Genomic DNA, 25,125 nt, shown 5'->3' with positions numbered 1-25,125 from the left:
ACAGCCGGCTCTCATAGGCGGAAGCTGGACAGCAGACCTCAGATCAGCTCTGACTGCTTGTTTTCCTCCGGTCTGTGAAATCTTGTAGAGCACCGGAGGACACAAAGGCACATATAGGGACTGTTTTATAAAAATTCACTTTTTTTAATCATATTTGCTCCAATCTCGCCTACTTCAGCTTTAATGACATTGAAGAACTCACATTCTGTTTTATTAAGACATGACACTGGTCTAAATTCAACACTCAGAGGCCTCATTTGTTATTTGTAATTTTTGAATTATGTTAAAATCATTGCAAAGATAGATTTGTATGGCATTTCTGCTTCTGTTGTGTGCACGAAAGAGATGCAAAAGAGGAACTTAGTTGCTACAAAGGTCCTGAGCTGCATTAAACCCAGCATATTCATTTACATGGGACACACCTCAGCCCAGCGAGCCACCAGTTTGCTTGAAGCCATTTATTTTGAAACTGCTGTTGATCCTTTAGAAATGAGAGCAGCAGAGAGCTGAGGCAAACTGATAAATTATTATTATTTGGATGTTTTAAAAGTACTTTTAAGTGTTTCAAGTAATGCTGAATCAATAAGTTAATCGTTTGATTAGTTTATCAATAGAAAATTGTCCTACAGTTATAGCATTACAGATTTTGCTTGCATTTGTTTCATTGTTTTCAGCTGAATACTTCTCTGTTGTTTGGACTTTGTCAAACACATTTTGCAGAAAGTAAACACATTATTTTGGGCTCTGGTAATTTGACATTTTATAGGCTCAGAAAAGGCTCTTTTTTTTTTTTTTTTTTTACAAATCCACAAACTTTCAAGCATTTAATACTTTAATACGCGTTTCACTGCCATCTAAAGGAAGTCTTCTCTACTTACTGCCATCTGCACCATCAGCTTCTATTTACAGTTAATCAGGTTAAGACTAAGCGTGACCAACGTGTTCAAAATCAACCTCTTATACAGTAATTGTGTCTTTGTTAGCAAAATCACAGGACAGTAATGAATCTTGACTCTTGCAGAGATGATCTTTTCAACTGGTGGATACAAAATTTAAAAAAAAAAGAAGCTGGTTAAAGAGAAAGACATGCTTTCATAGGTGTCATATGATCACATTTTCCTAAATCAGATGTAATGCAAGCCAGTTAATCTGTATAAGGGTGAAAGATAAATCTAACTTACTGGTTTTGTTACTCTAGCTGCACCCCATCACAGTTGTCTTTTGATTCCAACAGCCTGGAATTAGAAAAAAGAAAAGGTGAATTATTTAGATGTGAGAAACAGCAGGGAGAACGTTTCATTTATTTAAAGCTGCAGTAGGCAGTATATATTTTTGGCATCATTTGGCAAAAATTCCATAATAACCTTTCAGCATATTGTAATTCAAGTGTTCTGAGAGAAAACTAGACTTCTGCTCCTCCTCATGGCTCTGTTTTCAGGCTTTAGAAAATCTAGAACCGTGACGGGAGACTTTGACCAATCACAGGTCATTTCAGAGAGAGCGTTCCTATTGGCTGTTTATTCAACGGAAGCAGCTGTCAGTCACTCCAGAACTCCGATCAAACGGTCAATCTAGTCAGTGCTGATCAAATATGAATCAATATTATGTTACTGTAATGCCCATTTCTCTCCTCAATGTTTTCAGAATCATCTTGTAGTGTACTGTTTAGCTGTAAAATGAGATTACATTAGCATTACAGTAACATAATATTGATTCATATTTGATTAAAGCTGCCTAGTTTGACCGTTTGATCGGAGTTTGCGAGAGATTGACAGCTGCTCAGAGATTCCAGATCAGCTCTGACTGCTTGTTTTCCTCCGGTCTGTGAAATCTTGATATCAGGAGCACCGGAGGACACAAAGGCACATGATTGTTTTCAGATTACCGGTCTCATGCACTACTGTCAGTGCCCAGTTTATAAAAATAACTTTTTTTAATCATATTTGCTCCAACCTGCCTACCTCAGCTTTGAACCTCATTGCAAAAAAATGTTTTTATTATTTTTGCTAAATCAAGCTGATTGTGGTGAAGACAATTTCCAAAATTAACATAATTTGGTCAAACAATTAGTATACTGTATCAAAATGCATGGCATTATTTAAGACTCCTGAACCCAGTATTTTGCTTAAAGGTTTAAAGATTAATCTGAAATGGATCACCTTAGTAATACATCACATAAAAAGACAAATGACTCACTCTGCCTGAGCCTTGAGAGCTTTACGGGCCTCCCGAGCTTCGTGCTCTTCCGAAATCTTCTTGTAACAGTAGACCAGAACCACAATGAGCCACAGCTGCAGAACCACGATCAGCACGTACATCAGAATCTCTGCGACCACCGCTGTCAGCTCCCGATTGGCTGGGAAAGAGGAACCAACAATGTAGCATTACAGAGGAAGCATGTCCACCAGGTTTAAAGCTTCAGTAGGCAGAATATTTTTGGCATTATTGAGCAAAAATTGCATTGTTCGGTGTTTTTTCTCTATACTTCCCGGTTCACAATTATATAGATTACATACAGAAAAAAGTTTGAAATTCGTGTCTATGTACACAAATCAATTCATTACATTTTGTGACTATTTCATGAACTGCTGTGCGACTGGGCTGAGCGTACGCTATATTTAGAATATATTCCCCCGCTTTAGCTCGCCATCAGACAGCCCTTTCCAACGAGGGACTGAAGCCGTTATATCGCTGTCTTCAAAGCCACCAGACCAGACTCCATTCACAACAGTCATTTTACCTTGCAGAACACGGGAGTTGCTGGTCTACTGCTGCACTGTTTGTTAGTGTTATAGTGTGACTTTCAGATACAAACTAACGTGGCGTCCACACAGCTGTACATTGCTTAGCTTCCGAGTCGGTACTGCTGTCTGCTTCTCCAAACTGGGAGCACGCCGACCACCATCTAAGTTACTGTATGTAATACACTGACTATAAGGATGTATATATGTAAACTGTACATGTAGCAGCGTCATCATGCAGAAACCTGCAGGTCACATGGGAAAAAGTGTTTAGAAGGTCTCGGGAAAACAGCATTTTGACGCTAAAACATGCGTACTTTGACAAAAATTTGGTAGAATTTGAATACATACAGAACACCACTGTGAAGCTACAGAGCAGAATGATATAAAAACCTAAATAATAATAATAATGGAACCGCCCTTTAAAGGAGGAAGATGCAAAATTTCTTTCTTGAAAAGCAAAGTCAGTATCGTTTTCCCCATCTCCGGCTCTCAATAGCTAATTTCAATCGCTGTAATATTTGTTGTACTATGTTGGTAATTTTGAAATCTTTTAAAGTCACAGAGAGGCAACGCTCTGTCCCACATCTGGGCAAGCATATGCTGAGCTACTATTTGGATCGTGATTGCTTGATTGGCAGGTCATGCTGTCGTCACTGTTCCTTGTTTGTCCCTCATCACCAATCCGTTTCCTATCCCTCTACTTCCGGTGCCCTTGCTCGGACCTCGAATTCGACCTGGAAACTTTAACTTGTGACTCTTGCACGGTTGCTATCAAGGTGATAAAATCTGTCCACAGACGACCTGGCAATGTACTGAAAACCTCCTCTGTGGTAGTTCCTGCTACAGCACGTGTCTCCAGCACCACATTTTGCCATGATGACTCACATAAGGTGAAAACAATACCAGCCTTGCTGTCGCATCAACAGTTTCCAATCATTCCAAAGCCGTGTCTACTTCGGGCTCATGTTACATGTTTCATTAATTCATGAGTTGTTAGCAGTTCCAACAAAGAATAATTTCCCATCTGAACTTCTAAGAAGGTTTCATTTAAATAACGGTTTGATCATGGATGTATTAAAAGAACTGGATAAAGCGTTGGAGGAGGGGTCCCAGTCATTCCTATGAGAGTTGCTCATTGGCGCATAAAGCCTAAACGGCTTGACTTCCATCTGGAAAAGTACCCGTATCTTGGCGGATCTTGGGCAACTGGGACATGCACAGTAGCGTCTGCTCGGTCACATGACTCGGTCACGGGGTCCCAACATCATGCCGTCGTCACGGCTTGCGCTCCAGCCTCGGTCTGGGTCTCACTCACATGAACGGAGGAAGGAAAATAACTCTGGATTCAGCTATTAGTGCGTTTTACAACTTTAAAAACTTAATTTTTTAAATAAGGGCTATTAGAGTGTTCGTACTGGGGAGTTGATTCACCTCAAAAAAAATTATCCACTGAATTGCAGACATTTCTTTCCCAATGTAAGTCCATTGGCAAAAGTATTTTTGGGCCCAACGGCATCACGTGATGAACACGGAAGTTGCAGTACCGACGTTTGGCCACTACGAAAGTCCGGATCGTCGACTGGCGCTCTTCCTGGGGGCTTGGGTTCGATGCCCAAAGAGGTAAAATTATCCAATATGTCACAAAAAAGCAAAGATTAGAGAAAAATACAAATCTGTGTAGCAGAACTCTCTTCTTTTCTTTCTCGTTAATCATCTCACAACCCCCCCTGGATTGACATTGTGACCCTTGGAAGGGCCCGACCCCTAGGTTGGGAACCACTGGATTAAACGGGTAAAATTATCTCCACCACAACCAACTATAACAACAGTAAAATGCTGCGTATGCATTGTTGCATCAGAATCAAATAATGTCATACAGTACATCAGTCACAGGGGCCCCTTTTCTACAGAATCTATGTTTTGCTGATCATACTTCTGTACTTTAATATAATTAGGATTTTAAATTAAGGATTTATACTTGTGATAGAGTATTTTTACATTGTTGTATGAGTACTTTTACTTAAGCTGAATACTTCCTCTGGCAGCCAGCCTTTTCACAGGTGTACTCCCCACCTTACCTACAGCCACCACGCTGAGCTCCACATCCTTCTCCACAGTGACGTGCTCATCATACAGCGGCAGGAAGAGGGTACGCTGGATTGTGCAGCGGTACATCCCAGTGTCATTGAAGATGACGTCATGAATGTAAATGGCTCCTATCTGAATATCGCTGTTTTTTGTCCCATGCCACTCCAGACGGTCGTTGAAATCTTCATGGAGGATGTCGGCGCTGGGGTGGTCATAGTGGAAAATCTGAGAGAAGGAAACAAAATGTAATTGTATGAATATTCTTGTAATCCAGGGAAGGGTTGAGGAGTATGCATACCTTCTTCTTGATTTCCTGCTCTAAGTATACTATACACTAATCTAACTTCTATCCAGGCCTACTGTAGTAATATACATTTACTTCTCATAGTTACATATAGTGAACAGTGTAGCACCTAAAACAGAAGCCCTACAAATACTTTATTCATATGTCAGTAATAAACATGGTTAAAGATCTACTTGGGTTCAATGTAAAAGCTAATTTAAAATGAACATGATATGTATGAGCATAGAAATGTTTGATTAAAGAGGTAGTTTTAAAGAAAGGGGGGCATATGTAAAATTGGTAAATATGACTAAAATTTAAAACCCAATATTTGACAAAACACAGATGCACTTAAAGGTTAAAGATTGTTTTGTTGAATCTTATCGTACACGTCTTGTCTCTGCATATTGCATATTTGCGACATGTACATTTTACTTTTTTTTTTTTTACATATATCAGTACATTTTTTTTAATTTTATTTTTTTAAAATTTGATGTTTATGAATTCAAAATTATTTAAAATAAAATACATAGTTTAAAACAAAACTATTGAAAATAAATAAAATTAGATTATTTATAATATAAATTATATATATGTGTATATATATATACTGTATATATATATATATGTATATATATATATACTGTATATACACTGGGGAATGTCTTTATAAATAATAATACATTTGTCTTTGAATCCTTTATATTTTCTTTATCTTTTACGTGTTATGTCTTTGGATTCAATGTGTTTTCTAGATCCTTTAATCATTTTTTTTAATCTAAATGTTTAATGTAAAATAGCTCATAAGTGATGACATCATACCAAAATGCACAAATGGCATAAATCTGGATTTATGGTATTTAATAACTGACTCCAAAAATGTCCAGTTAGCAGCTGTCCAGTTTCCAAAGTTCATGGACAGCTGCTGACAAAATATGTAGAGATGTTCAAAAATAGAATAAAGTTATGACTTTGAAAAAGTAAAGTAATTAAAGCAATAGGCCTTCTAAAATGTACTTCCGTCTTTGGTAATACTTCATGGCACAGTTTCAGAGCTGCTCAAGGCACCTTGGTAGTAAAAGAGAGAGCCCTTTTCATTCACAAACCTCCAACCAGATTTAACAGTTCCTTCAAAGACTTTGGTGAACTCACATGCCTGAACTCGTCCTCTCCCAGAGGTTTGAAGTGCCAGTCCACCGTGGCTCGGGCAGACACCTCCTCTCTTCTCTTACAGGAGATGCAGCCCAGCAGGAATCCTTCTCCTGCCACGGCTTCAGTCATGGAGTCCACCTCCGCACAGCCGCCGTGGCACTGAGACACTAAAGAGGGAGAGGAAGAAGACACAGAAGTAGAGGAATGACTTAGCAGAGGGAAAGGAGGGGAGAAGAGAGAGGAAGAACATGCAAGCGTATTATTACAGTGACAACTTTTCATTCATCATTTAGACTTTATCTCACTTGATAGGAAAATATGTTTAAATTAGGAATAACTATAAGTAAGTATTTCTTCTTGCTGTCAATATTCTATACAAACTGATGCTGTACTGCATATATGTTTTTAACATAATGTAGGTCTGGAAGATGATTTGTGCAGAACCTTTCAACAACAAAGTATCACAGCAACATATCAGTAGGATTTAAATACGGTAAAACAAAAATAGAAGATAAAAATAAACATTAAACGAGAGAATGAAAATTACAGTGCAGTTACAGTGAGAGACGTGAACGAATAGTCCCAAGTTTAATTATGTTTAATTTATTATGAATAAATACTAGTTGGTTTTTTTTAGATGATTTTTCAGCCGCAATAATTAAAGATATTTAAAGTTTTAGGTACATTTTCTGTAAGACAATATTTCATGTAATAACAGGTTCCCCTCTTCTCTGATGAAATCTGTCTCCTATGATGAAGAGTTTCTTTCAATACCTGAAAAATTGTATTCAAGAACGTGTGAATAAGTCTCAGATAATGATCACTTATGTATTGCTCATTTACATTTCAAAATGTGAGATCTTTTACAATTTACAGTGAATTTCCACTTATTGATATTTAACCAATAATTCCAAAACATAGGGTGTTCAATCTGTGTTTTAATATAAATGTCTATTAATGGCCTCTCTTACAATGATTACAATTTAGCCCCTTTTTTATTTTTAAGAATTTAATTTTATGAGAAAGCTCTGACGGCCCTGAGAAGAAAAGAAACTCACTTTAAACATCAATAATTTCTCACAATTAAAGGTAAAGACATAAATGATTTTGGACTTACCGAAAAGACTGAAGACAACTAAAAGAGACAAATGGCATATCATTTCTACTGGAGCAACTTATGGCCTGCTGTTGAACAAAATATTGAACTTTCCTCGACGTAAACCTGTGGAGAAATATCTGTGGCGACTAAGATTACATTACTGACATAATGCCCCTTGATCCACGATTAATTCCATGGTCTTCATGACATTTAATCCAGTGTCAAAGTGTCAGTCCATTAGTTCAACAGGCCAACGTTGACCGAAAGCCTCTGAACACATAAAAAGGTTTACTAAAAAAAAAAAGTCTCCGTGTTTCTTCGCAGTAGTTTTAAGTCTCCCCTGCAGTCCCGTCTGACTTTAAGGCAGCTATAATTAGAGCGTGTGAATCCAGGAGAGTTGGATGGTGAGAGTGTTGAAACCCAGCAGGAAACCTGAGATGATGAGACTTGATCCATAACTACAGCATGACCATCCAAAGCCAGACGACAGTCATGTTTCTTCTGATTTATAGACGGACAAAGGGAAGTTCTCTCAAACAGGGATAGTTTCCAGTATAGTGGTGCTTTACCTTAGCTTGCCTTAATATTGTCTTTGTCAAAATGTATTCATACTGTTCTAAGAAGTTCTTTTTTCTCATCCTTTCATGAAAAGAAGCAGCAGGTCTGGCATGCAAAATCAGCCCTGACATGTTTTGTTAAACAAATTTTTTTTGGACAAACACATGCTAAGAGTGGAGCAAACAACCTTGCGGGGCTTTAAAGGGGATAGCTATACATAATGCAATACGGTGCTTTATTTTTGTCTGTAAATAAATGCTCTGTTCCACCTGCCCCTCTCCACAGGTCAGAGGTCACGGTCGGCTACAGAACCCTGCAGCTGGCAGGGATTCAGAGCTGCGTTCCGATCCACAGTGTACATAAACTGTACTCCCTGCTCCCTGTTCAGGGAACATCAGTCAAGGGAACTTACCTCGCCGAAATTCCTCCGTTCAGAACCAAAGAGAACTGGATACAGCGTTGGAGGCGGGCTCCCGTTTATTCCTATGAGAGTTGCTCAGCGGCGCATGAAGCAAAATGGCTCGACTGCTGAGTGATAAAGTACCTGGATAATCCGATAATAATTATTATCCTGGATAATAATTATTCCGCATCCATCGGGCCCATAGAGCAGGCACAGGAGCGTTTCCTTTAAACCCTCCTCCCCGTCCACGCTCCAGCCTCAGTCACATGAACGGAGGAAGGGAAATAACCCTGGAGTCGGCTATTAATGCATTTTACAACTTTTAGGACCTAATGATTTAAATAAGGGCTATTAGAGTGTTTGTGCTGGGGGAAAAAAATTATCCGCTGATTTACAGACGTCTCTTTCCCAATGTAAGTCTATGGGAAAAAGTATTTTTTGGGCCGTTTGGCCAATACTAAAATTAGCTTCAAAGCGTGAACACCTCAGATACTTGTTGCTGCTACTGTGGGAATTTGACACTACTGTAATCAAATATTGAATATCTCCTGCCGGGATCCTGAATTAATAATTAGATATCAATAACATTATCATTAAACTCTGCAATACTACAACTAACTTCCCCAATACTCAGGCGCAGTGGTGGAAGAAGTACCCAAATCTTTTACTTAAGTAAAAGTACAAATACCACAAGTCTAAAAATACTCAATTGCAAGTAAAAATCCTGATCAGCAAAATGTACTGAAAGTATTTAAAAAAGAACTCATTATGCAGAAGGACTCCTTTTAAAGTGTTATATTCTTATAGACTATTTATATTATTCTGTTTTTATCACGTACACATGCATTTTAATGTTGTAGTTCTTCAATTTGGAGTCAATTTAGATACTTTATATACATATAGTAAAAAGAACAATGTTTCCCTCTGAGACAAATACAAGCTTAATTTTATCCTCTGTTTCTGCTTCTTGCTCTTTGTACACCACAGTCATAGTCTGTTGTTACTGTAGATAATATCCATTTGAATGCGCTAAACTGACGATTAACATTCTTTGCTCATTCTTAGACAGTATGAGAAGAATAATGTGTTGTTTGAACATTAAAGCATATAAACATGTGCTAGTAAAAACCAAATGTAAGTATGAACCTGAAGATGAGCATGATATGTCCCCTTTAAAGGTCCCATATCGTGTTCATTTTCAGGTTCATACTTGTTTTTTGTGTTTCTACTAGAACATGTTTACATGCTGTAATTTTACAAAAAACAACTTTATTTTCCTCATTCTGTCTGTCTGAATATGCCTGTATTTACCCTCTGTCTGAAACGCTCTGTTTTAGTGCATTTCAACGGAATTGCAACAGAATTGCGTTGCCTGGCAACAGTTTGGGTCCATGTTTACTTCCTGTCAGCCGATGTTATTCACATAAACTGTAACAGGAAATAAACTGGGACACATTTAGAATGTTTACATTTAAAATGGTGTAATAGTCTAAATATTGTAGATTTGTGACATCACAAATGGGTAGAAATCCTAATGGCGTGTTTCAAATGCACAATTACTGAATACGGGCTGTGTGTTTCTCTCCGTATATTGAGCGTTTTGATAGTTTAACAGTATTTATATAGCACCTAAACCTGCTTTATATTATATACCATTATATATCGCTTTTTACAATATGGGACCTTTAAAGCATGTAAACATGTTCTAGTAGAAACACAAAATACAAGTACATGTACACTTTATAAGATAATGTTGCTCCTGCCCAAGTTTTATTATTTTTATTTTAAATTTTATTTTTCTGTCTTGTCTTGTCTTTGCCTCTGTTATATATACTTTTGATGTAAAGTTGTGTAAACGATGTCTTATCTTATAACCATGTTGTTTAAAGAGAATAAACATACTGTAAACAATATGTGAAATAAATCATTTCGCACTTTTCCCTTACTAATCTCATCTTGTAACTGTAGTACGGGTTCTCTTCTTATCAGTGTTCATATCTGACAGTCAGTCAATGCCAGTTGGCCGGTCAGAAAAAAACAAGGCTGCTGAAGTCAAGGCTGACAAAACAGACACTGACTGAAGGCCTCAACTTGCGTGCTGACCACGGCGACACGAGAGATTCACGTGGTCGGTACAGTCAGCGTGCTGACGTGATGAATGTAATGAGTTGTTTTTTCTCTTTTTTAAAGAGGAATGCCTTGTCACGTCGAGACAAATTAAACATGTCCCACTCTGAGGCCGTACAAACATATATATATTAAAAACGGCTGTATATCTGCCAGCTGTGTGTATGCGCTTTGTGTGTGTATTTTGGCTGCGTTGAAGGTCATTGATCATGTGATGTAACCTCATGACACAGTGAAGCACTTGATAAGAGTCCTTGCCTCTTTTAACCTTGTTGTAGCCTGTGTATGATAATGACAACAAAAAATCAGCCAGAGCAATCTTGAGAATTACCCACAAGGGAGGGTGAGAGGAAGACCTTGGGCTAGCACACACACACATGAGGGGGGACACTTCAAGGAAATGTTGCCATATGATAAACCCTGTGTGTGTGTGTGTGTGTGTGTGTGTGTGTGTGTGTGCGTGTGTTGTGTATATGGGGTGGGTGGGCTGCACCTCTGTGACCCTACACACGCAAACACACAGTGAGTGACACACCTCCTTCCTCGCTATGCGGGTGATGTTTTTTTATTTTTAGCCCAGATCGAGTTTCCAGTCCCCCGATTCAGCAGCCTGAGGTGCTCAGCAACACAACTCCTCGTATCCTGGAGCAGTTTCCTGCCCGCTCGACTGCATGTGTAACACAGACGTTTGGTGCTCGGTGAAGTGTTAATTGCAGGAAGGCGGTCACAGCGAGGAGTGAGAAGAGAGAGGATGCCTCGTAAACCTATGGAGAATTTGAAATTGCCAAGTCATTGTGATGCTCTGCCATCGATTTGAAAGGATACAGAAAGCAACTGCTGGCTGAAAATCAAAGCTGACAGGCAGGTAAAGGCAAATATGTTACAACAAAAATGCTTGTTAAATACTATATATATTCCTTTTTTTTAAAAAACTACTTCATTTCTACCAGGGCTGTACATTTCTCTGTTCTTCTGAAGTTTAGTTGTTAAAGCATGAGGATTTCTGTCATAACGTGTATTTATAAACAAAGTCTAGTACATGGAAATAAGACTTGCAAGAAACATGGAAAGTTGAAGTAGTAGCCTGCTTCCTGTGTGGTGCACTCAAACTGTTGGGTTCTTTTAAACCCACAAGAGCTAAAAATGATTAGATGATCAACACAAATCTAAGCTGCAACTATTTTGCTAATCAATTAATTATCTAAGTTATTTTTTTTAGGCGAAAATACCAAACATTTGCTTGTTCCAGACTCTCAGTTGTGAGGATTTCTTACATTTTATTTGTCTTATGTGATAGTAAACTGAATATCTTTGGGTTTTGGTTGGACAAAACAAGTAATTTTGAAGACGTTACTTTGGGCTTTAAAGGGACTGTTTGTAACTTCTTACACGTATAAATCACCCGGTTCAGTGTCTCATGCGCGCTCGCGTGTGGCTACACTGTTCAGACAGACTCCAACACAAACTACACGGAAGCACCAAAACCTCTTGGTTGTATCTAGTGAAGCCCGTCTTGCAAAACAGTGTTGGCCGCGGTCAGAGGATGCGGGGGAGACCGTAGCTTTGGTCTCCAGGGCCAGAGTCTCTGCTGTACTCTGCTCCTCTGCCTGCTTGCCTTCGGTCAGCCCGCTCCACTCCTACGTGCATGCGCGCACAGTACACAATGCAAAGACTTCGTAGCTCTGAGAATATCTAGTGAATGTACAGTGGACGTTTTTGCAGATATAAATGCTGCAGCTCCTCCAGACCAACAGAGGTTTCCCGTGTCTTGTGAAGTGACAGAGCTCCGCAGCGAGAAACGTTATCGTCTCCAACCGGGTGCCGGTGTCTCCCCTGTTCCCTCCGGCCGCAGTCGGGAGGCTGAGGCAGGAAAAGCCATCACTAGGATCAGCATTGATTCATGGAGACCTTCGTCTGGTCAGCTAACATTACTGCCAAGCAGCTGAAATATAGAGTGATATTGTGGTTTTAGCTGACGTGTGTCGCCTCACTGTTTTGAGCGATGCTTGTTCATGTCTATGTAGAGCGAGCACAAGCGCGAGCAACAGGACGCGGCCTTTCGTTGCTTAACGGCCACAGGTGTTGCTGTTAACAAGCAATTTTTGATTCTTACAAGCAGTCCCTTTAATGAACTTTAATTAATTATTTTTGTGATAAATTGGAAAAATTACAATCACTTTCTTGATTAATCTGGAAAAATGTATTTAAAAAATGAATCAATAATGAAAAGAATCACCCTAAAAATTGACAGCATTTCAGTTTTCTCTGCATAATCTATGAGAATGTATGTACTTCTGTTTTCAGCTTCACCGACAAGGTGACTTCTCGTTGTCCCTGTTTACTGTATGTGTCCTGGAGGAGAGGATATCCAATCTCTCACAGGCTGCATCCCACCTATAATAGTTCATGACACCATATGAAGCGATGCTACTGCTGCAGGAGGAGAGGGGTGAGATGAATATGCCATGGCTTTATGCCATACACACACTATGCCACACTGAGAGATTCAAGATTCAAGCCCTTTATTGTCATTGTGTAGTACAACGAAATTAGATTGTGACAGTCCCATAAGTGTTAATGAAAAGATAACACAATAAAAAAAGAGATAGTGCAATATGAATATAAAAAATATAAAAGATAATACAATATAAAATATAAAAATGCAATATGTATATTGATGAGATGACAGTTTTGCCAGATTATAATTATTGCACAGAGTGATCAGCATATGTTATTGCACATACAATGCACTGACTTTGTGTTGCTGCTAAAAAAAAAAGTTACATAATCAATGACTTCATTTTTTAAGAGACTGTCTGCTTAATAAGGATTTAAATGCAGTCTTATAGCAATTAGGTGAGATAGTGATGAAGCACTAGGTTACAAATAATGACTGCACACAACACTGTTAGACACAAGGGGTCGCAATGCTTCTGTCCATTTCGGTCACACAACAAGCTCCCTTCAAATAACTCGGAAATGATGCCAATCTGTGGTTTTATCTCTACTTGTTGCTCACGGTGTCCTGAGAGAAAGTGTGTTTATGCTGCAAAAACCGGCTACTGCAACTATATGGGACTGCTTTGATTATTTCTCTTCGCAATAAAACAAGCCCAGGTCATGCATGCAAACGTGGTCGATTTGTTTTTAACTTAATCAAAAGGTTATAGTTGTTGAGGGGTTTGTGTTTGTTTGATGTAAACTCTCTCTCTCTCTCTCTCTCTCTCTCTCTCTCTCTCTCTTCCTCTCTCTCTCTCTCTCTCTCTCTCTCTCTCTCTCTCTCTCTCTAACTCTCTCTCTCTCTCTCTGATTCTCTCGCCACATCCTCTGGACAGTTATTTTCCCGGACTATACCACAAAAGTTTGCCCAGAGGGGTGGTCGTGTTGTTTTACTGGTGGTTGTTGTGCATTTGATTACAAAATAATGATTACAATTGGTTTTACTTTCTAGAATACTCATAGTAAAAGTGTTGGTGGCTTTATGTCTTATTAGAAATAAGTTGCAGAGATAATGATTTTGTTGATGAGACTTATCTTACACCCCTCCCTCCAGTTACTAAGTGAATCAGCCGACTGACTGGCGTTCCTTTTTCACTTTTCGACAAAAAAAACTGTTACATTGTTGCAAACTCTGCTCGTTCGTTCTAAATGTAGCTTTATATCAGAGTTCTATACTGGAGCGGTTTTAAAGTGAACATGGGAGAAGTATAATGTCTGTCAGGCAGATAGTCATCTTTGTGTGAGCTGTCGGCCTCGGTGTTTGTGTGGGGGGTTTAACATTAGCTAAACTTAGCTGTGTTTAGCTCTAGCTGGCTAAAGGCTAGCTGTTAGCTGATGCTTCTTTAAGCATGTTGATGTGTTCCTGTGAGAAAGTGGATTTTAACATCACTCCCCGCACCGTCGCTCGGCTCGTTTTCGAGGCCGAGCAAGACAACAGAAACGGAGGAAACTCATCCAATGGGAGGTAGGAGAGCTCCAACTTTAACAGCAGTCTGTCCAGGCTGCAAAGTTTGTTTTGTTCCCCCCCCATGCAATCTATTATTCAACCTGATCTCTGCAAGAAGCCTTTTGTCATTTGGGGGTGTTTAATATGGACGTTTTTATTGGACTTTATTAGTTGTAACCCACAGAAGAGATTCCACAAATGTGTACCGTGATCTGCAAGTATTTCACTATCCACAAACATGTATCTTTGTTTGTGTGTTGTGTAAAGTCACATCCACATAAATACTTTCTTTGTCTTCTGTGGGTTACAACCAATAAAGTCCAATAAAAACTTCCATATTTATCTCATCTTGGTATATATAGTTTGTGTTTCATGAGAGGAGGCTACGAGGCTTTATTGGACTTTATTAGTTGTAACCCACAGAAGACTTTCCACAAATGTGTAACATGATCTGCAGATATTTCACTATCCATAAACATGTATTTTTGTGTTGTGTAAAGTCACATCCACAAAAATACAGGGCGATTTTTGCAAATACACATAATTTACTTTGTAAATACGTATATTAAGGTTTACATGTAAAGTGATATCTACACCTTTGTGCATCTATTTCGCATTAGTAGTGAAATATTTGCAGATCATGTTACATATTAGTGAATTGTCTTCTGTGGATTACAACTATTATCTACAGATCAGTACTCGAGGAATGAGAGGACCAGTGCAAGAAGGCCGAAAAGTATGGACGTTTTTATTGGACTTTATTAGTTGTAACCCACAGAAGAGATTCCACAAATGTGTACCATGATCTGCAAATATTTCACTATCCACAAACATGTTTTTTTGTATTTGTGTTTATCACTTTACAGAGTAAGTTATGTGTATTTGCAAATCGCCCTGTATTTTTGTGGATGTGACTTTACACAACACAAATACAAAAATACGTTTGTGGGTGGTGAAATATTTGCAGATCATGTTACATATTTGTGGATTGTCTCCTGTGGATTACAACTATTATCTACAGATCTGCTGCGGTACCAATCGGACAAAATTCTGTCAAGGATAGATAAGCAGCCAATCAGTTTGCTTAATACGTGTAAAAGATTGCATGTGCAGTGTTTAACTTTCTCCTGACACAGCAGTGTAAATTTACACAAAAGGAAAAGAGGACTGGGTGTGCAGACTGACTCATCCTCCTGACCACACAGGACATTACAACAAAGTGAACATCCCAGCGGTCAACAAGTTAAACTATTAGTCCCTCTTCTTGTGGAAAATAAAAAGAGTAGTCCTTCTTTTCTATGGAAGTTTTTATTGGACTTTATTAGTTGTAACCCACAGAAGACATTCCACAAATGTGTACCATGATCTGCAAATATTTCACTATCCATAAACATGTATTTTTGTATTTGTGTTGTGTAAAGTCACATCCACAAAAATACAGGGTGATTTTTACAAATATGCATAACTTACTCTGTAAATACGTATTTTAAGGTTTACATGTAAAGTGATATCTACACATTTGAGCATCTATTTGCGCATTTGCAGATCGCTTCCTGTGGATTTATGGGCCACATGACATTCGTAACTTATCTCCTGTTTGTTTCCAGAATTTTGTCCGATTGGTACCGCTGCAGATCTGTAGATAATAGTTGTAATCCACAGGAGACAAATTCACAAATATGTACCATGATCTGCAAATATTTCACTACCCACAAACATGTATTTTTGTATTTGTGTTGTGTAAAGTCACATCCACTAAAATACATGGCGATTTGCAAATACGCATAACTTACTCTGTAAATACCTATTTTAAGGTTTACATGTAAAGTGATAAACACAAATATACAAAAATACATATTTGTGGATAGTGAAATATTTGCAGATCATGGTACACATTTGTGGAATGTCTTTTGTGGGTTACAACTAATAAAGTCCAATAAAAACTTCCATAGTTTAACTGCACACAATATCAGCTCAGCAGTGGTCGGCGGTGTTTCACATAACTCAATGTCATTGAAAACTTGAGCAGAGCAACAACAGTGTTGAGTAATGGGCTTTGATAACACAGTCTCAGCTGTTCCTGAATACTTGCTTCCACACTGCAGAAACTTGTGTTTGCTTGTTTGCACCGTAGTGTTCCGCGTCTGAAATGGCTGTGGTGATCCGTGTGTGTAATGTTGTGTGATAATAGCTTGACGTGGCTTGTGTTTTATGGCAAAAAAAAAAAAAATCAGACTGGTGTGGACCAAAGATTGAAGGCTACACGAAGGATTATGGTGGATTACTCTGGACAAACAAGTCTGTGCCAAGATTGGTCTTGTTCAAACAGATCACAGCAAATACTGTCAGACGTTTCTTGGGCCCTTGCCTTGGAAGTGTCTGCTTTGAAGGCAAACAATGGAGGGACAACACACACACACAAGTCTTCCCTGTTGGAGGACACATCTGCTGTATGTTTTCATGTAGTTATGTCCTTGATAGCCTATGGTGGCAATTAGACCTAGTTATTGGCTGTATGTAAGTGTTTTCAAAGGGTGTTTTTTATGTCTTCTACAGTGTTGACAGTTGCTGTGTGAGATTGTGTGTTTGTTCTTTCTGAACAATTTTAGGATCAGTTGTGTTTTTGTAAGTCAAGGTTTGGAAATTCTTTCATTTAGATAGAGCACCTGCTTTTTTGCCCAGGGACCGATCTGTGTGGGCTTTCCTTGCAACACACGGGGGTTAAACTTTCTCTTTGTTACTGTCCACTGATCAATGCACAGTGACTGGTGTCAGTCAGTCCCATGTTCACCCAGTTTGGACTATTTCTGAGTTACTTGAAGGTAGAAAATGTTGAAATATGGAGCTAAAGTAATCATCAATTCTCCAAACATAGGCCAAAGAATACACGTAACATAAACTACCCAACCATAAATACATCCTATTGATCGCCCCTCTAACAGGAATAGTACTTTGCTGCATAAATCATCATCATCATCATCATCTGATACCTCATATTCCCAGAACTGGCAGAGCAGACCGTAAAGAAGACCAGACAGAAATAGCCCTAGTCTCGCAGTCATTTGTTTTATTGGTAACGATTTGTATTTCATGAAAAAACATTTTAGAAAAGTGGTAGTCAGATGTAGGCCAGCCTTTTGAATGCAAAGTTTCTTCTCTTGTCACTCCTCAGGTAGCTCCTTCCAGATACAGATCTGTCTTTGTCTGAGACTTCAACTCTTGCAAAGATGAGCCTGATTATGCAAATGCAAGCTTGAAGTCTGCCAAAGGGAGGAGAGCAGAGGAGTACTGAAGAGAGTGACACCGGACAGAGCAGAGGAGGAAGGGGTGAAGCTCATAAGCTTGACACAGAAAAGGGATGATAAAGCATTTAGTCATTCTTTGCCATCATACGTACAGAGTGGACAACTGGAAATGGCCTAATAAATACGAAGGCCTGTGAAATTTCGTGACAGACTTCCTCCCAGCTGCCTGTTGCTGGACTGTAAAGGAACATCTACAACACTATTAACGTGTGAACTATTCTGCGGTTTTACCACTTACGGAGAAATTGACTTGCCTGACGTGATGACACTTCCTTAAGTTGACAGGAAATATGATGGAGAATCACATTGAATCATCTTTACTTATGGTTAGTGTTACTTAATATGGCAGAGTGGATTTGCCCGGAGGTAGTTTTTATGTGTTAACACATCCTGTTTCTAAAATATATCAAAGGCAAGTAAGATTAGCCCATCTCAGTCCGTCATGGGTCAGTCTCAGCTCTAAAGATGCAACAAGTCCTTGTTGGTGCCCTTGACCTGACTGAAAAAGAAAATTAAGCCCTGAAGATGACTATGTCCTCTCCTGTGGGACCAGAAGGCATCACTCTGGCTCAGCCCATTCCCGTCCCAACACTGACTATCCTGCCACCATCCTCAGATACAGAGTCCTGGTCTCGCTCACCTAGCCCCAGGCCATCACGCTCTAGCCGCCACGGTCGATCCCACCGCAGCAGGACCCGAACCAAGAAACGAAATGAGGAAGAGCAAAGTTGCTCTCCCAAGAGACAATGGGGTAAAACGCCGCAAATTGTAATAGAGGCGACTGCAGAGAAGGGCACCGCTCGACGTCGGAGCCCCTCGCCCTCACCCTCTGTGGCCAGTCAGATGGAGGGGGAAGAGCAAGGTCAGGATATCCCCTCACAGGACCTCCTCCTGCCACCGTCTCGCTCCTGGTCTCGTAGTCCCTCTCCCAGCCGGCGCTCCCGTTGGTCCCTCAGGAGCCTGCTCAGCAGAGACTCTGACTGGGAGAGCTGCAGGTTAGTGTGCTGGATTCATCCCACATAACCAGCCAGTGATTAAAAAAATTATGATGAAAGAAATTATTAAATGGAGCACGAGTGTGCAGCATTTGTTTACTCCCTCATGAGGCCCAAACTAAAGTGTTTTTTTTTTTTCCTTCGTTCATTCAGTTGACAGTTCTCTCTTTTAGGATGGGCTTACTTATCTTACAGCACCAGCACCAGATACGGTTCAGTGGCTTAGAACAGGGCAACCAGACCGTCAGCACTGTGTTTGACAGTCTCATGGGTATTCTACGCTTGTAGCTCTGTACAACCTCAGCCAATTTGCATTCAGGCCTTCTGAGACCAGATTTGGCTGCAATGACTTACTGGAGTGAGTAGCCTCTCATTTGTGCATGATGGTGGTGAATAAAAAGGCCTTACAGTTGCCAGATTTATGCTTAGCTGACTTATTTCAAATGCTACCCGAGGCCAGCTATTTTGGAACAGGGTGGAGTTAATTAGCTAATGGATAAAATAAGTGAAGAGAGATCACACTGTTAACATCCTGAGTTGATTCATGGTACGCTATGATGTCACATAAAAAAGCAGGCCAGCAGTCGGTTGAATTTAAGTGATGAACAAGAACTGCCCTTGCTTTTCCTTTACTAAGAACACATACATACTTCATATGCTCTGCAATTGATTGCCATTTTATAAGAATTTTATATGTTTTAAAGAAAGACAACCTCCTTTTAAATAAGCGAAACGGCAAGGTTATGTAAACTGTAAACAAAGAAAGTGAGACCGCTGGTGTGGCAGTGAGGAAAAACAGAGCTGGGTCAGTCACAAGGAGCTAGAGGCGGGGTTCATGCGCCATTTATCCTTCCTCTGACGCATGACATCACCTTCAGCCAATGGGAGTGGGCTCTTAGTCTGATGATGTCATGTGAGTCCAATCAGAGGAGGTTCTGGACACCACTGCAGAGGGCAAGCAGAGGGTGATTCTCCCTTGTGCTCCATATGAACAGCTGTGCCCTTGTCCTCCTCATTTACACATCATTTTATTGACCCATTTATATTGTTTTACCGGATATTAATGAAATGTAATATCTAGATTTTAGTTATGACCCTTCCAATGATGGTTAGACAGTGGCCTTTTGATAGTGAAACATGTATATTTATATAAAAAGAAAGGGAAACATTGAGGAGGATGTTTGGAAAATCCTAACACTCCTTTTCATAATTACGCCCCAGCAAACAAATGTCCAGGGTTATGTAAACCATGATTCAGATAAACCATAAAAGAAATATATAACCCTATTCACACTTAACAATAAAATGAATCTTTGGTGATCCAATTTTCAAAACCCCTAAATTCAGAACAAATTCTAATTTATGATAGCATGAAAAACACATTGAAAACAAACAGCTTGGACAAAGCTGTAACGTCTTACCCAAAGGGGAGGTGCTAAGCTGTAGGGATGGGAAAGAAAATCAGTTCACCTATGTATCACTATTATTATTATTATTCTTTTTTTTTATTATTATTATTACAATTTTGAAATTAAATGTATTCATTTTTTAATGCCAGAATCAATATATTTGCTTCATTTAAGTCTATGCGGAGGTAGAAGGAAGTTACCGATTTTATTATTGTAGTCTGAGTAACGTGACGTCATATCCGTTCCGCATCAGTCAACCAAAACAAACCGCAGCGAGCCAAAATGATAAAGTACAATACGGCAGAGTATGTGCATGGATACGACCTGCACTCTCACATGTTAAATCCAAAGTGGTAAACACTACACATACAGTAAAGTATGGAAACACCTGGGGTTTCACACAGGAACAGGAAAAGCAGAGCTAGACATCACGGCTAAAGCTGCATGCTAACTCTGTCATAGACCGGAAATGTTGTCGTATTGCGGTAACGTGGTCAAATGCGCCGACGCTACAACAGTAGAGCACCCATATACTGACATTTATGTTAAATGCATTCAAACGGCCCCGATGGAGCTGACCATGGATGTATAAAGAGAACGGAGCTGACGGAGAGCTAGAGACCACCTTGGAGTTAGCGGAAGTATACACATCTGACTACATCTGTTTTTAAAAATAAGGTGTTAACAAAGGGAACTGTATATACAACATACATATATAGAAATAAGATTGTTTTGGATTATATTCCCCAGAAGTATAAAACATTACAAGCCCCTTATAAATTAATAAGAAAATACCACTAATTTGTGAAGGAAATGTCTTTATTCTTTGCTTTTTGGGTTCCTGGAATTTTTTTTTTATAAATAATGCCTAACAATGACAGATATATTTGACTTCAGGACATCTCTAACTACATACATGCTGAAAATCAAACATTTTTACTGTATTAATTTAGATATTTTCCAAAATAAAAAGTCTCTAGAAGTGTATGATTCAACTTTTTCCCATGGTCTAGTGTTAAAAAAGTTAACAAAAATCGCGATAAATCGCAACACATATCGAATCGGTACCCAAGTATCGTGATAGTATTGAATCGGGAGAAAGGTGCATCGTCCCAGCCTTACTAAGCTGTCCCTGCGGCCTTATGGCAAATGTTTTGTTGTTGTTGTTTAACAGTGGAAAGTTTCTTGCGGACTAAATCAGCTGTGTGGAGCTGACACAAACGCCACTTGAGATTAATTGGAGACTCATTTTGAACCACAGACCATCTGAACTGAATCTTCTCATTGAACCGATTAGTTCATTAAAAGTGGTCGGGGCAATATTCACACTCGACTTTCATCATGTCAGTGGGGAGGAAGTTTTGTTATTTATAAGAGTTCTGCATTTGGACTACTTATAGAAACTTAATGCATCAGCTTTTTGGTCTTTGACCATGTTCAGGTATCTTTGATATTGAGAACAGCAGGAATTATGGTTGAGAGGGGGAAGTCCTGCCAGTGTGTACTTTATAGTCTTGGTGATCCTGTAATAATTCTATAGTTACCATGTAGTGTTTTTATAAGTATTATAAGAAACTTGTGCTCTCACTTTTTTAAAGTAAAGCAGTCTCTGACCTACTTTAATCACAGGTTGGAGGCAAGGCCAGGTCTAAAAAACCATGCTGACGTATTCAGACTGTTGGTCTGAAAGGTGTACAAGTCTGAACAGGGTCCAGATGCGGCAGTTTATCCTGATCATGCCTTGAAGGAAGTTCAAGTTCAGGTGTTATGAAGTGGGGTTGTATGAGGTACACGGAAGCAAAGCAATGTACTGCTGTGGACGGGGGCCACAGCAAAACATATTTTATCACCTAAAACAAAATCAATATCAGTTTAAGTATACGCTATATTTAGAATATTTTCACCGCTTTACCTTGCCGTGAGTCAGCTCTTTCTGTTGGGTAACTGAAGCCGTCGAATCCATTTGTGCTCTCGCCAAAGCAACCAGACTCCTTTGAAGAAACCTGTCATTTTACCTCGCTGAACACACGGGGGTTGCTGATCTACCGCTGCCTCGATCAGTTAGTTTGTTTTGTAACAGTTTGTCCAAACATAATAAAATGAGTTTATATTTTATTTAGTTCACTAATTACTTGATAATGTAATGAACTGGAACTTGGTTTGTTGCTTTATAACAGATGGAACAGGCGACAGATGGATCTTTTGCAGGTTTTATTTGAAAGATAAAAAGTTAAAAAAGGTAACGTTACAAATAGAAGATGTGCAAACACGCTTTAAAAAACGATGCCCGTACTGCTGGCGGTACCGTGAGGTCGGCTTATTATCCAAATCTATTAAGCGATCTACTAAGTTGCTATCTCAGCTGTCAATAGAGGCATAACTGCATCTGATGGATTCTTCACAGTTTCTAGATGCTCATTTGCCGACTGCACCATTTGATCCCATCAGCCTTTGAATGTTGTTGGGGTTGAAATAGTTTATTGATGACAAATTTGTACTTTTTATTGCTCTTTGAATGTCTCAGTCACAAAACTAGATTAGCTAAGGTAAAGCTGCCTTCACTAGCACAAATGCATTTTCTATATACGGCACAGCTGAAAGGGTAATTCCTCCTTACACACTGAGGCCACGTTCTACTTATTTTGATGTAAACATGTTGGGAAATAGACGCAAATAACAATTTATCACATGTTTATCTTTACAGATATGTAGACTGACGGGCCGCTAATCTGAAACTAGTCTGAAATCCAGTACTGTATGAAGAGTGTAGGAAATGTGTCGAAAGGACGTGTAAGTTTCTATCAGATGCCTTGTTTGAAACGGCCTGGGCCATACTGACTTGCAGAGGTGGAAGAAGTACTCGGATCTTTACTTAAGTAAAAGTAGCAGTACTACAGTGTAAAAATACTATGTCACAAGTAAAAGTCCTGCTTTCAAAATGTTACTTAAGTAAAAGCACGTACGTATCAGCATCGAAATATACTTAAAGTACCAAGAGTAAAAGTACTCGTTACGCACAATGGCCCATTTCAGAATAATATATATTATATCACTGGATTATAATTAGTGTAAACATCACTAATGTTGCAGCTGGTAAAGGTGGAGCTAATTTCAGCTACTTTGTAAACAGCCAAGCAGCTTAATTATTTGGTTTATTTAATTTGATACGGACATCACAGTAGCATTAGAATTGTAACATACATTTATGCACAAGGACTAGATGCAGTGTGTTTAGTGTTTGTAGCGAAACACTACAACACCTGTTAAAGTTAAAATAAAACAGAAAGAAAATACATCCACAAATACCAGAAATATGCACACAAATACATAAAATACAGGTGTGTCTACAGGGGTATTATGTGTGTGAATAATGTTGCTTCACTTTTAGCCATGATTTAATACCTCATTTTTTTAATCTATATTTTGTATTAAAAATCTGAATCTGCAAAGTAACTAAAGTTGTCAAATAAATGTAGTGGAGTATAAAGTACAATATTTGCATCCAAATTGAAGTGGGGTAGAAGTATAAAGTAGCATCAAATGGAAATACCCAAGTCAAGTACTAGTGCTAGTATCTGAAAATTGTACTTATGTGCAATACTTGAGTAGATGTTCTTTGATACATTCCACCACTGCTTACTTGTGAATGAAGACACAACATTGCACCTATATACAGTGTGTATGTATATATATACACACACGTACTGTACAAAAATGATGTGATTGTGGGTTAGACAACCCACAATCACATCATTGCAAAGGATGTTTTAGCGCAGCCAAATCAACAACATAGTGACCCGCTGACTGATTGTGATTGATTGTAATTGTGACCTCTTTCTGCCACTCTCTATCAGTGCAGCTTTGTGCCTTTTCCTGATTCATGTAGTCTGCATTCAGTGAGTGTGTTTACATTCACTCTGTCTGATTATTGATCAACTTTTGGGCCTGATTTCAGACATTCTTCTAGAGTTTCTTTCAGTCAGTATCTCATGTCCAGCTCCATTGTATCTCCTTTCACCCGTTTTTGGCTGGACTGCAGAGGGCCAGCCCTACTAACGCAATAGTACGTCACTGAGTGAGTGACTGAGTGATGAAGTTACACGATTGGTTAGCCAGATGTCGGAGGTCTCCTCGCTGGCCGTTGTTCTTTCAAAATGAAAAAGACGAGGAATAGTCCTTTATGTAAACGAGTCATCCAGCGCGACGCGTCCGGCTCACAAAACTTGGACCGAGCTGTCAAACTAGGTGATCTAGTTGTAAAATGAAACAAGATTCAGCATTGGCATCGCCTATTTCTCGCTTTAAATGTTTTCGGGAGTAGATTTTGGTGAATTGTTTAGACGGAATAACAAAGTTTACGAGCAGGCCGCCGTTTTGTTTCCTGTTTGAAACGGCGAGCAGAAAACCAACCAATCAGGTGCATCCAATGAAAGGTTTACATCACCAATTTAACGGCCAGTTGAGTGGAGCAGCGCGTCCACTAGTGTCCTCGCCGGACCTGGTGGACATGTAACATGTAACATTATAGACATGACCACGGACTATTTGTGTAATAGTTTAGCCACAAATTCACAGACTGACCGTACACGATCCAGCCGTATACTCAGTTTTGACCGAGTCTTGTTGGTAATCATCTTTTATGGTCATATTCACTGGTTTGTTTTATATTATGGATAGTGTGTGTAGAAGAAGCTACAATCTCCTAATCAGCCCAAAGACATTGATCTGTGTTCTCACAGAAGTCCACCCTGTTCTCCTTTCTCTTGCTCTATTGAAATGAGAGATTTTCTGTAGGCAAGAAGGCACCTTTACTTCTTGTATACCCACTTCCTGTACATGTATTTTTCTGAGCTGCATTCAGTCTCTTTCTTGCCCCTTTCTCAATGCCCACCCAGCCCATGAAACTCTGACATTAGTATGGGCCATTGGTGAAAAACTGATTACACAGAGCGAGACTGAATGGTGGCGATGTCGGCCTGGCTCAGACCACCGTGGATTATGATGTGGACTCTAATC

At 39.2% G+C, this 25,125-nt stretch overlaps 2 protein-coding genes across 6 annotated transcripts in view; one reads left to right on the top strand and one right to left on the bottom strand.

Annotated features, from left to right (window-relative positions):
- Positions 1 to 757: 757 nt before the first annotated feature.
- Positions 758 to 11,113, bottom strand: si:ch211-225p5.8 (uncharacterized protein LOC555567 homolog). 2 transcript variants are annotated; one of them, XM_037786205.1, is made up of 6 exons: positions 7,385 to 7,753; positions 6,268 to 6,434; positions 4,823 to 5,057; positions 2,197 to 2,356; positions 1,182 to 1,235; positions 758 to 1,036 (listed from the first exon to the last, which is right to left on the bottom strand). In XM_037786205.1, exons 1-5 carry the CDS (start codon positions 7,425 to 7,427, stop codon positions 1,190 to 1,192), a joined length of 651 nt encoding a protein of 216 aa, XP_037642133.1. In that variant the 5' UTR covers positions 7,428 to 7,753; the 3' UTR covers positions 758 to 1,036; positions 1,182 to 1,189. The 2 variants fall into 2 exon arrangements, with proteins under 2 accessions (XP_037642133.1, XP_037642134.1); XM_037786206.1 differs by lacking the exon at positions 7,385 to 7,753 and adding an exon at positions 10,990 to 11,113 and having other exon boundaries at positions 759 to 1,036.
- Positions 11,114 to 11,177: 64 nt separating this feature from the next.
- The window catches only part of gramd1a (GRAM domain containing 1A), a 49,370-nt gene continuing 35,422 nt past the window's right edge, over positions 11,178 to 25,125 (top strand). Inside the window, exons 1-4 of one of the 4 annotated variants that reach the window (XM_037786145.1) lie at positions 11,178 to 11,319; positions 12,759 to 12,903; positions 17,573 to 18,031; positions 18,118 to 18,700. In XM_037786145.1, the coding sequence (XP_037642073.1) occupies positions 18,231 to 18,700 (470 nt within the window). In that variant the 5' untranslated portion in view covers positions 11,178 to 11,319; positions 12,759 to 12,903; positions 17,573 to 18,031; positions 18,118 to 18,230. Of the gene's footprint in view, positions 11,320 to 12,758; positions 12,904 to 13,832; positions 14,419 to 17,572; positions 18,701 to 25,125 lie in introns of those variants that run through there. The other 3 variants (XM_037786146.1, XM_037786144.1, XM_037786147.1) reach the window with 3 other exon arrangements.

Source organism: Sebastes umbrosus, chromosome 11 (genome assembly GCF_015220745.1).
Source record: "Sebastes umbrosus isolate fSebUmb1 chromosome 11, fSebUmb1.pri, whole genome shotgun sequence".
Taxonomy (NCBI): Eukaryota; Metazoa; Chordata; class Actinopteri; order Perciformes; family Sebastidae; genus Sebastes; species Sebastes umbrosus.
This window is presented reverse-complemented; position numbering and strand designations above follow the sequence as displayed.